This window comes from Pelodiscus sinensis, chromosome 27 (assembly GCF_052426305.1).
Source record: "Pelodiscus sinensis isolate ZL-2025 chromosome 27, ASM5242630v1, whole genome shotgun sequence".
NCBI classification, from domain to species: domain Eukaryota; kingdom Metazoa; phylum Chordata; order Testudines; family Trionychidae; genus Pelodiscus; species Pelodiscus sinensis.
In genome coordinates, this window is record NC_143078.1 from 18,488,826 (window position 1) to 18,501,159 (window position 12,334).

The 12,334-nt window shown below is 59.6% G+C and overlaps 1 protein-coding gene across 1 annotated transcript in view; it reads right to left on the reverse strand.

Moving 5' to 3' along the window:
* KCNC4 (potassium voltage-gated channel subfamily C member 4) overlaps positions 1–11,587 on the reverse strand; it is a 47,477-nt gene extending 35,890 nt beyond the window's left edge. The window contains exon 1 of the mRNA XM_006132408.5: positions 9,561–11,587. Coding sequence (XP_006132470.1) covers positions 9,561–10,211 — 651 coding nt within the window. The 5' untranslated portion in view covers positions 10,212–11,587. The remainder of the gene's footprint in view (positions 1–9,560) is intronic.
* Positions 11,588–12,334: the final 747 nt, after the last annotated feature.

Consider the following 12,334-nt stretch of genomic DNA (forward strand, 5'->3'; position numbering starts at 1 on the left):
CCCAGTGTGAGCAAAGGGAGCTCACGCCCCGGGACCATTCCCGATGGCAAAACATGGAATTGGTGATGTCAAGGTGTGACGGCACGTTGGGGTTTTCCCGTCTCCTGCACCCCCGTAATGACACGGACAGACTCCACCAGCCAGTAGAACAGAGGGAGTTTATTGCTTCTCCAGGATACAGCACAGCACAGATGGAATCTGGTTATCGGGCAGGCCTAGGATGCCTCAGCCCCCCTTGAGATGGGGGAGCCTGGGTCCCTAAATCCCAGCCCGTTGCCTAGGCTGCTTCCTCCATGATACCAGCCAGAAAACCTCACTCACTCACTTCCTGCCCTGCCCCCAGCCAGGGCTCCACTCCCCTTCTTCCCATTGTTCCGCTCCCTGGGAGATCACTGGTCAGACAGGTTTGAAGCCCCCTTGCATAATGACTCATCCTCTGCCCTGCTGCAGCCAGCAACCAGTGGTGGTCACCCACAGCCCACTGCCCAGCATAGCAACCAGCAAGGTACCCCCACTACGTCACACCAGGGTTAAGACTGGAATGCCTTGCAGGGGCCCCTAAGGGGCTGGTTGCCACTGACTGTCCCGGTTCCAGGCAGGCTCTGTGCTGCCTTTGAGCCACGCTGGGAGGCTGGCTCAGGATGCCCAGTGAGCATCACTGAGATGTCAACACGGTTTTGAACCCCCTTGCTGCAGGAGGGGAAAGAACACATTGGGGGTGGACCTATGACAGGTGGATCTGGTGGCACGTGGGAGATTTCCTCCCAACACTCAAGAAGGCCCTGAGCCCAAGAAGCCTAGAAGTCTAAGTCCTACCAAGGGGGCCCAAGGAAAGACATCAGCTCATTCCTTAGAACATCCGGATGCGTTACTGTGAGCAGCGTCTTGCATTGCAATGTGGGCGGGGCTTATTGTGGGTGGAGCTTGGTAGAATACCCAGACCTCCCCTCCCCATCCCAGCTGCCCCTGTTGTGCTGCCGTTCTGCCCAGCTAAAGATCAGGGTCTCTCCCCAGAAGGGAGAGGGGAGGCAGACACCAAACCAAGGGGCAGTCTTGCAGCACTGGCAGGGCAGCTGCATTACAACAGCGGTTCCCAAGCCACTTCCCCCCCAATATGTTGGGGGGCTCACCCAGTGCCCCTGCATGGCCCTGAGGCTGTCACATGGGCCGAGCTTTGGGTCTGGGGGCCAGGGCCATCGTACCACCAGGAAGAGAGGCTGAATGTGTGGGAGAGCCTTGCAAGCAGAGGCGGAGCCCCTGGCCCAGCTCCAGGGTGCAGGGAGAATGAAATGCTCAGCAAACCCCAAACCCACAAGCTCTGTGAAGAGCCATACCACAGCCATGGTGCCAAGGCCTGCGCCCCCGCGCTACACTCTCCCGGCATGAGCCAGGCTCTTGGATGCTCCAGGAACTCAGCCGGGTCCCTTCGTGGCTGGCGGGCCGGGGCAGAGATGCGGCGCCCCTGGCAGGAGGTGAAATAGCAAGAGGCCAGGCCGCTGTCTCCGCTGCCTCTGGAGGGAAACTGCCTGTTCTCTCCCTTGCGACCCCCTCTGCCCTTGCACAGCCAAGGGCCAGGCCTGGGGTTGGGCTGTTCAGCGGCGGCTGGAGCGGGACACGCGAGGGCGCATCAGGCGGCAACCAAGAGGATGGAGGCTTCTTGGTTGCCGTGGTGATTTGGTGTCAGTGAGGTGCCAGGCGGGCTGCCGGGGGTCTCAGCCCCAGAGAAGGGTGAGGGCAGCACGCGGGCTCTCCCTGGGCTAGCGGCAGTGAAAGTCCCGGGGGCACCAGTCAAGTCAGTTCCCCTTGGCTCTCAGCCAGCCCGCCGGCCCCGGCAGCAGCTGCTGCGTGCTGCCCCGGGCCGGGTTTGACTTGGCGCTCTGGGGGGAGGCTTGTAGGGCCTCCTCAGCCGCTCCCCCCGCTCTCCATGTTGACTGCAGTCAGCCCTGGAAGCCACTGCCAGGCCCTGAGCCAGCCAGCCCTGAAGAGGGCTCCTTGCTCCCCCGGCCACAGGAGCCCTGGGACAAGGAGGGGGAGAGCCCACCTGTTCCTAGCACGCAAGTCTGGGCTGCTGCTTGGGTGACCTGGGGGCCTTCCACTCCACAGCTGGGCTCTGGCACGGGGAGGGCAGAGTCGCCCGTTCTGCGCTGGTGCAAGCCCAGCGGCACCCGCGGAGTCTGGGGCAGGAGGGCGCGCGGCAGGCTCAGCCCAGTTCCTGCACGTTTACACGGGGGCGAGAGGTGGGCCCAGCGGAGAGACTCCAGATTTACACCCACACTGGCAAAAGGGGAATCAGGCGCCTTCCTCTAGCCCCTTAACTCTAACCCCACCCACCCCCCGCTCTGGAACGGCAGCCTCCTTTCACGTCACCTCCCAGCAAGAGAAGCTGCCATTGGGCTGGAAAGGCTCAAGCTCCCAGGTGAACTAAATCGCTGGCTTCTGCCCTGCCATCACCAGAGCAGCTGGCCTGGCACAAATCCAAAGCACCGGTTTCTCCGGCTGATCCTAAGTGATCGGTTAAACCGACGCGTGGGATTGAATCACACGGACGTGCAAGGCAGGGCTGGATGGGCTGAAATGGAGCAGCCAGCAGATGTGCCTGCCCGTGCGATGCAGCAACGGTCTCCCAGGCCGACCCAGGCTAGCAACGGAGGCACCAGGCCAGCCACTGGCTCGGGGTGGCCACAGCGCCAGGCGGGCGACGGAAGCCATCCGCTCCTCAGACCCTGGGAGCCACCCTGGACTTTGTGCTTCTGGTGAACGGGGGCCACACGACTGGAGTCAGCAGGAAACGGGCCTGTAGCTAGGCAACAGGTAGCTGGAATCCGCTCCCTCCGCCCTGTTGACTTTTTGCTTGGCGCCTGGAAGAGCAATCTACTTCTCAGCTCCGGGCAGCGCACTCGGCGGCCTGCCGGGACGCAGCGCCCGTCGCTTCCCCACCAGCACCCGAGCGCCCTCCATTTACTCAGGGTCCAGCTCACATCAGGCTCCTGAGCCGCACGGTCGCTTTGGGAATGCCTCTCCCTTGCCAGGGCAACGCCAGCCCGGGCACAGGCTGACTCGGCAGATCCTCACGGGGAGGACAGTCTCCGAGCGACCCTGCCGCCCTGCTTCCATAGCCCCAGTTCCCAGCGTGGCTGAGTGGCTCGCAAGTCAGACCCCTGTCAGGGTGGGCAAGTCATCCCCCCATTGTACGGGAGGGGGACTGAGCCCGAGAGAGAGGCTAAATGCAGGGCAGAGGAGAGTCTTGAACCCAGCTCTCCCAAGTCCGATGCCACTGCTTTAACCATTGGAAAATTCTGCCTCTCTAAGGGGATGTCTACGCAGCAGGGCAAAAGTCAAAGTAAGCGACCCAGCTTCAGCTACATCAGTTGTGCAGCAGAAGTCAAAATAGCTTCTCTCGGCTTTTGGTGCTGTCTGCACAGCAGGAAGTCGAAGGAAGAGCGCTCCTCCACCTTCCCTTACTTGTGAAATGAAGGTGACGGGAGTTGGAGTGAGAAGTCCTCCAGCTCGCCATTATGTTGAAATAACACTGCTGTGTAGACATAGCATAAGTCACTAGCCAGTAATTCAAAACATCTGGCCTAGCTTGCTGGCTTTGCCACCGACTCCCTACATGGCATTAGGCAAATCACTTAATCTCTCTCTACCTCAGCTCCTTTACAATGGGAATATTTACAATATCCTTTATGGCTGACCTGGAACAACGCTTCCTCACACCCCTTCTCTACCTACGCTACATCAATAACACCTTCATCATCTGGACCCATGGGAAGGAGACTCTGGAAGAATTTCACCACTATTTCAACAGCTTCCACCCCACCATCAACCTCAGCATGGACCAATCTACACGGGAGGTCCATTTCCTGGACACCACGGTGCAAATAAGTGACAGTCACAAGCACCACCCTATACCGAAAGCCTACCGACCGCTATGCTTACCTGCATGCCTCCAGCTTCCATCCCGGAAACACCACACAATCCATTGTTTACAGCCAAGCACTGGGGTACAATTGCATATGCTCCAACCCCTCAAACAGAGACTTACACCTACAAGATCTTCAACAAGCATTCTGGAAACTACGATACCCACATGAGGAAGTGAGGAGACAGAGTGACAGAGCCAGACATGTATCCAGAAGCCTCCTGCTATGGGACAAGCCCAAGAAAGAAACCAACAGAACACCACTACAGTTCTCAGCTAAAACCTCTCCAACGCATCATTAGTGATCTACAACCCTCCTGGACAATGATCCCTCGCTTTCACAGGCCTTGGGAGGCAGGCCAGTCCTTGCCCACAGACAACCCACCAACCTGAAGCATATTCTCACCAGCAACTATACACCGCACCATAATAACTCGAACTCGGGAACCAATCCATGCAACAAACCTGGGTGCCAACTTCGCCCACATATATACACACCAGCAACACCATCACAGGACCTAACCAGATCAGCCATACTGTCACTGGTACATTCTCCTGCACATCCACTAACATAATACATGCCATCATGTGCCAACAATGCCCCACTGCTATATACATCGGCCAGACTGGACAGTCCCTGCGTAAAAGAATCAATGGACACAAATCAGATATTAGGAATGGCAACATACAAAAACCTGTAGGGGAACACTTCAATGTTCCTGGACACACAATTACAGATCTAAAGGTAGCCATCCTGCAGCAAAAAAACTTCAGGACCAGACTTCAAAGAGAAACTGCTGAGCTACAGTTCATCTTCAAGTTTGACACAATCAACTCAGGATTAAACACAGACTGTGAATGGCTCGCTAACTACAAAAGCAGCTTCTGCTCTCTTGGAATTCACACCTCCAGGTCAGCTACTAGAAGTGGGCCTAATCCTCCCTAATTGGATCCACCTGGTCATCTCCAGCCTGAGTCTGGCCTGCATATTTATACCTGCCTCTGGAAATTTCCACTACATGCATCTGACGAAGTGGGTCTTTGCCCACGAAAGCTTATGCTCCTACACTTCAGTTAGTCTATAAGGTGCCACAGGACTCCTCGCCGCTATTGCAGATTCAGACTAACACAGCTACCCCTCTGATACTTGACATAATGGGAATAGTAATCCTTCCTTCACTTGATGTATCTCCTTAGACCGTAAGTTCTCTAGGCAGGGATTGTCTTGCTGTACAGTATTTGTAGCATTCCCTGTACCATAAGGCCTCTAGGCTCTACTGTAAAACAAATGCAACATTATCATTCTCTCTTCTGCTTCATGTGGCTGTTGGATACTTCCTGCTCCCGTCTTTCAGGGAACATTACTACATGCTGGTAAGGTGCTGCCGTGCTCTACCACAGAGGTAGCTGCATTTTGGTGGTAGGTGACAATTTTCTATAACGGGCCATATTCTTCCCACCTACAGTGCTTGAAATCCACTAGGATTATTTGGCATTTACACATGCCTAAGTAAAGCAGAATTTGATCCACATTTTTGTAAGACCCTTTGGGATCCTTCAAGATGAAGGATGCTACATCAATCGAGAGAGGGCTGGAAACTGGGCACAGAATAGGAAGCCCAGAGATGCTGACTGGTCCTCCTAGTGATTCCAGAGTGCCTCAGTTTCCCCCAATGTTGCCATGGCAATAATACCTTTCCCACAGCAGGAGGGTGGGGAGGGGGGTGAGATGAGCATTAGGTAATGGGACAAACTCCACTACGCTTGTGCCACCATTTACACCAGCACGCAGTGTAAAACATCACCACCTGTCTGGGAAGGAGTACCGCAGAAAGGGATCTAGGGGTCATAGTGACCACAAGCTAAATACAAATCAACAGCGTGATGCTGTTGCACAAAAAGCAACATGATTCTGGGCTGCATGAACAGGTGTGCTGTGAGCAAGACACGAGAAGCCATTCTTCTGCTCTGCTCTGCTCTGCTCTGCTCTGCGCTGGTCAGGCCTCAGTTGGAGTATTGTGTCCAGTTCTGGGCACCGCATTTCAAAGAAGATGTGGAGAAATGGTTGAGGGTCCCGAGAAGAGCAACAAGAATGATGAAAGGTCTAGAGAACATGAGCTGTGAGGGAAGGCTGAAAGAATTGGCCTTGTTTAGTTTGGAAAGGAGAAGACAGAGCAGTTTTCAAGTATTGAAAAGAGTGTTACAAGGGGAGGGAGAAAAATAGTTCTCCTTAATCCCTGAGGACAGGACAAGCAGCAATGGGCTTAAACTGCAGCAAGGGAGGTTTAGGCTGGACATTAGGAAAAACTTCCTGCCTGTCCGGGTGGTGAAACACTGGAATGAATTGCTTGGGGGTTGTGGAATCCCCATCCCTGGAGATATGTCCATCTAACCTGCTCTTAAATCTGTCAGGGATGGTTTATTCTGGCCGGGGACTAGACTCGATGACCTGGTCTCTGTCAGTTCCAGGATTCTATGGTTCTGTCTTGGTCAAGTTTTTACACCCACTTTGCCAGGGCAAAGACTTTCCCAGGCACGAGCCAGGAGGGTTACTCCTAACGACAGGCATAAATCAGTAGAGCTCCATTGATTTCAGCAGAGCCATGCTCATTTAGACTCACTGAGGAGCTGCCCTGGCGAGGCCTGCGGATAACAGATCATCCTTCCTCTCCCTTCCCCACCGACAAAGGGCCCAGAGCCACAGTGCGAAGGCTGCAGTCGCACTACACTGATTCACACCTGCTGAGCATACGGCCCTGTAGCTCCAGGGGGTCACCTCCAATCAGACTGGTTCCAGAAGTTCCCCCTGGCCCAATCAAACCAATTCCACCCTCGGAGAAGGCAGCTCAGGCCACACTCTGGTCTCACCCACCCCGGTAATGCTGCTGCGGGAAAGTGGCGGGTGCTCTTCGGGGTTGGGGGGGGGCTCGATTCTCCTCTCCGGCTCCCCTGGTGTCACACCACTGACCGCAGGCGCGTCACTCCCCACGCACACCCGGGTGAGCAAGAGGAGGCTCAGGCCAAGCACTGATGATTCCTGCCCCACCCGGGGTGAAGGGCTGCAAAACTCCTGGCCAAGTCAACACTGGTGTCAGAGGGCCCCCCACGGCCACTCAGGTTCCTTCTTCCCCAAGCATGGAGGCCAGGAGACAGCAGCAAGCGACAGCTCCATGGTCCTCCAGGGTTTGGCCCCCCACATAGCAGCCCCATGGCTCGGCTCCTCCCCCTCTCCCAGCACCTCCTGCAAGCAGCCTACAGGAGGTGCTGGGGAGTTGGGGCTGGAGGAAATGGTGTTGTGGGGCAGAGCAGGGGGGCCCCCCCCCCCCACAGCAGTTGGCGCCTCTGGCAGAAGCGTGTGTCTGTCGGCCAGCAGGTGGAATGCCGAGGCCTGGCCCGAGAAGGGCTTCGGACCCCACGCCCATGTTGAAATGCTCCCACTCCCGCCTGCCAGGTGCCAAAGAGCAATCTGGAGCCTCAGCTGGCGTAAACTGGCAGAGCTCCGCTAACTTCACCCACCACCCGACAGCTGGCGCTGCACAGGTGACTGAGCTACAGCCGGGCTGGAAATGCAGCCCTGGCGCCGGCGGCCGCAGGCCAGTGCGCCTTTCTACCCCCACCGCTCATGCCAGCTGGGGTGCGGCCCCAGGCCTCTCCCGATCCTCTCACCACCCCCACAATTACTCTGAGGTGCTGGCCGGGGGGCCCAGACACGGCTGCAGAACAGGAGCCTGTATTCTGGCCCTGGCTCGCAGTGATCTGGAGTAGGTGAGGTTGCTGCTCGCTGCCTCAGTTTCCCTGAAAAAATATCGTTTTCTGTCCCAAACTCCGACCCGGCGCTTTGAGGTAATGGACTGGAAAGCATTACCGAAAGGGCCCACCGTCACTGAAGCCACATACCCCGGATTAGAAGGAGCCATTTTTACAGTCCCTTGTCTGACTAGCCATGGCACGGGCGACATCTGCCTCTGCTCCCACCGAGACATCCCTGAGGCTCCCGGCACTGGCAGAGCCCTGCTGTCACACCCCTGGCTCGGCGCAGTCATAACAACCACGAAATACGCCTTGCCATCATCAGCACCCCCACTGGAAGCCTTGTCCTGGGGGAGGGCGCGTGGTGCCAAAACCTGGGGCAATTGTTTTCAGCTGAGTCTGGTTGAGAGCCGCTTCCTGCACCAGGGAGCCCTGAGACCAGACGGGTTTGCTCCCGAGGAGCTGGACTCTCTGGAAAGGCTGTTGCTACCTAAGCCTCTGCCTCAGCTGCCTATTGGGTTTCTCTTGCGGTTGAAGGGAAACACTCTTGACAAGCACCTCGCTCTGGATGGGAGTGTGGTTCCTGCCAGGAGCTTGGAGCCTATTTTTTGTTGTTGTTTCTTTTTGCACCTCCCAAATGTCAAAATCTCTTTTAGCTCCCCGGCGTGTCAGTCGCTTGGTATTTCTGAACTGGGTGTGAACAGGGGACTGGAGGTGCGAACAGGAGTGGCTGCGGGTGGATGCGGCTGTGCGTGGCGGCATGTGTGTGTTGGTGGTGTGTGGGCTTGGGGATGAGTGTGTGAAGGGAGCCGCAGGCTGGCACGTGTGAGGGTGACGCTGGGCGCAGGGGAGTTTCTATGGATGGGGTGGGATGTGGTGTGGCTCTGTGTACACACAGAGGGGGCTGTGCTAATGCACATGGGGGTGTCTATCAGTGTGGCTGGATGTGTGTTAATTGCTACAGACGATGGCGCGGCAGAGGGAGGGAGCAGTTTGTATGGGGATGGCCTGTGTGTTTGACTATGTGCAGATGGGTGTGGGTGGGTGTGTTTGCATGAGTCCCCTCCTTGTGCACAGATGTGAGTGCGAGCCAGGCTTGGCGGGGGCGTGTTGTGAGTCTGGCCAGGCCGGTGGGCATGGAGGGGTGGGAACACTCCAGGGCCAGACCCCGGCTGTAACCCGACGATAGACACTGCACTCAGCCTGTGGATTCGGAGCGTGGCAAGGGGGACTGGATAAACAACCCAGCAGCCTCTGGCATGGCCTGGAATTCTGCCAGGACTCAGGGCTGGCAAAGACTCACCCTGACGATCCCTCAGTGCCCACCAGCTCTGATGGCCAGGACGGGGCTGCTGGGGCAAGTGCTGCTGCTAGTTCTGTGGCCGATGCCCCGGCGCACGGCAGAGAACTGGAGCAGGGAAGTTTGAATGGAACATGGAGGTGGGGGGAGGAAGAGTCAGCACTTCTCCTGGGCAAGGAAACCAAGGGGAGGGCAACAAGGCAGCTCAGGGGGAGATGAATAGGAGAACTAATGCGCCCAGGGGGTTGGGCAGATGAAGGGGGGAATCAATGCATCCATGGGGGGTGTCCAGTAAATGATGGGGCAAACCAATGCACCAATGGGGGGGTCTGATGAATGACAGGGCAAACCAATGCACCCATGGGGGGGGGGAGTCCAATGAATGAAAGTTTGAACCAATGCACCAATGGGGGGGAGGAAGTCCAATGAATGACAGGGGGCACCAATGCATCCATGGGGGGGGGGTCCGGTGAATGAAGGGGCAAACCAACAAGTCCATGGAGTAGATCAATGAGTGGGGACCAAATGCATGTCACCTGCTCTGATCCCGCTCTGCCCCATCCCCTGGGGTGTCTCTTGCGAACTCACCCTTGCTGCTCTGGATGAGTAGGGATCCTCGAAGAGCGCCCACATCCTGGGCTGCCAGTTGCGGCAGCAGCCACCCCCTCCTGTGGCCCCCGCCGCCCCTGGCGGCCTGTCGTCCATGCCCAGGCGCTGGAGGGCCAGCTCCCTGCCGCCTTCCTCCTCGGCCTCCTCGCCACCAGGCCCCGCGCCGGGCTCGGGGCTCTCGAAGATGTCCAGCGCCTCCTCCGCGTCGCGGTGCTGCCGGTAGGTCATCCAGCAGCAGGGCTCCACGTCGGTCTCATCAATGCCCCAGTAGGTCAGCTCCTCCTCGAAGAGGGGCCCGCAGATGTCGGCGGGGCAGTGCAGCTTGCCCGTGCGGTAGTAGTTGAGCACGTAGGAGAAGATGCCCGGGTGGCGGTCGAAGAAGAACTCGTTGCTCTTGCCATCGAAGTCAAAGTTACTCTGGGCATCGGGGTCGGCCAGCCACGCCAGGCGGGTGCCGGGCAAGGTCCGCAGGGTGCTCTTGTAGGTCTCATGCCTGGTGCCCCCGACGTTGATGGTGATCTTGTCCGACTCTTCCCCTTTGGCCATCTCTTCCTTCAGACATGTTTTGGAGGGTGGTTTGTTCCCAGACTTGCGTCCACGGTAGGATGAGACACACACCGAGCTGATCATAGATTTCGGTGGATGGGAAATGCCCTCTAAACACCCTTCCTCTGGCGAGGAGCTGGGAGGCGGTGGGGGGCTCTGCTTTCTCTCTCCCCAAGCTCAGACAGCTCTGCCCTTGGGCTGCCTCATGGATGGCTCTGGGCAGGAGGGGACTGGGCACAGGTGGGCGCTCTGGAGGGAAGCAGGGCAATAGGAAGGCCCCACGCCCTTGCTCCAGACACCAGGAAGCAGCAACAAGGAAATGCCTCCTGGGGAGGGAGGACCAGCGGCAGAGCTGGGCTGGGAAGCGGGGCAAAGGCACTTGGATGAGGACGGATCTCTGGCTGTTGGATCCGGGGGGACGAGCCACAAAGACAGAGCCGAGAGGTTCCCACGGCAGCCGGGGAAAGTGTCCGTCTGCCGCCCTTCGCCGGCAGCGAGAAGCCAGCCCCTGACGCGGATGGGAGCTTGGCTCCGGGTTAAAACAGACCCCAAACTTTGGAAGCGCCGTAAGGGGAGTGACTCCGGTCTCTGCTCCGGGACGACACCGCTTCCTCGCTCTCCCCGGCCGGATGAGCGGGGCGATGCCTGCTCAGGCTGGGCTCAGAAGGGCTTGGCTCCCCGCTGTTTACACTCCGCTCCAAGGCAGGCGGGCTTCACGCCGAGCCCGGCTTTGGGTTCCTCGCGTCCAGCTCCGCCTGCCTCCAGACTCTCCATAGAATCCGCCGCGCAGCGGAGCAGCGGGACCGGCCTCTGGGCGGGGGAGGAGGCAGGAGGGAGCCGGGGCTGGTCCCCCAGGTGCGCTCGGGCGAGCGGGGCGCGGCGGGCCGGCCGGCGGGCTGCGAGCCGGGTCAGTCCCAGGCGCCGGGGAGGGGTCCGGGGACTCGCGCTCTCTCCGGGCCAGGGCAGGGCTGGGGCCGCGCTCCGGGGCCGCTTGTTTATCGCTCGCTGCCAACTCGCGGCCACTTTCCGCCGGGGCTGGAGAGAGGCGCGGGGCGCAGCGATCCGGGGCCGGGCAGGTTCCTGGCACCCAGCGTGTCCTCTTGCATCACCCGGGGGCGCTGGCTTCCCGGGGCAGGGCGCGGGGCTGCGGCTTCTCCGGGCGCGGCGGCTCAGAGGGCGGCGGGGCGGGGGCCAGACAGCGGCTCAGCCATATTTCGGGGCGCCTTGGAGGAGCTGCCGCCGCCGCTTGTTGCTTTTATACGCGGCTCCTGCCTTGGCAGCCGGCGCTGGCTCAGCCCCTGCGAGCTGCTTAACCCTTGCGGCGCCGCCTGGCAGCGGCTGGCTGGGGAGCAGCGGGGCTGGGGCTCGCCCGGCCTGGCTCCATGCCCAGACGCCGCCTTTGGCCCCAGCGACTAGCACTGGCCGCGCTCCGGGGAGGGGAACGCCGATCTCCCCGCCCGGCTGGGGACCAAGCAGCAGGGAGCTGGGGGTTCTCCGCCCACGACCAGATCAACAGAGGCCACCTGCAGACAGAAGGGGCCAGACCCTCTCCCTGCCCTGGGCTGCCAACCAGAGCCCGTCGGCTCCCCATGGCCACCCCGAGACCATGGGCACCCCAGTCCTGCCCGCCGGGCCCAGGGCCAGCTCGCCCTCCCCGGGAGCGTCAAGGGGCCATGCCAGGGGCATTCGGGGAGGTTTCTGCATGCGCCTGGGCCGGCCGCCTGCCAGAATGGGGGGGCCTCGCCCCGTGGTGGGCAACCCAACAACAGGCCTTTTCGGGAACGTGTGGCCACCGGGGCAAGCTGGCTGCTGGAGGGGAGCTGAGCAAACCCTCCCTTTGGCTGCTCACTCCCGACTGTCCGGCCAGAGAACAGCCCCCCCCCCCCCCGCAAGGCCCCGAGGGAGCACGTTGTTCATGACCCGAGTGGTGCAGGCCTGGAGTGTCCCTCTGGCTCACCAAGGTCCCCTCCCCAGCCAGGCTCCCCTTTGGGCTCCGGGATCTCTCCCCCAGAGGGGCCCCACGACCTGCCCCAGTGGGGCTTTGCCTCCAGAGTGCCTGGGCCCGATGGCTGCAGGGAGCCCTGCGGGACCATTGCCTGGGCGAGGGAAGGGGCAGCCGCTCGCCACACCGAGCATGGGGGAGGTGCCGTCTGCCCTCACTCCCTGTGGCCTGAGGCCCTGGCTGGCTGAGCATGGGCATGGCCAGG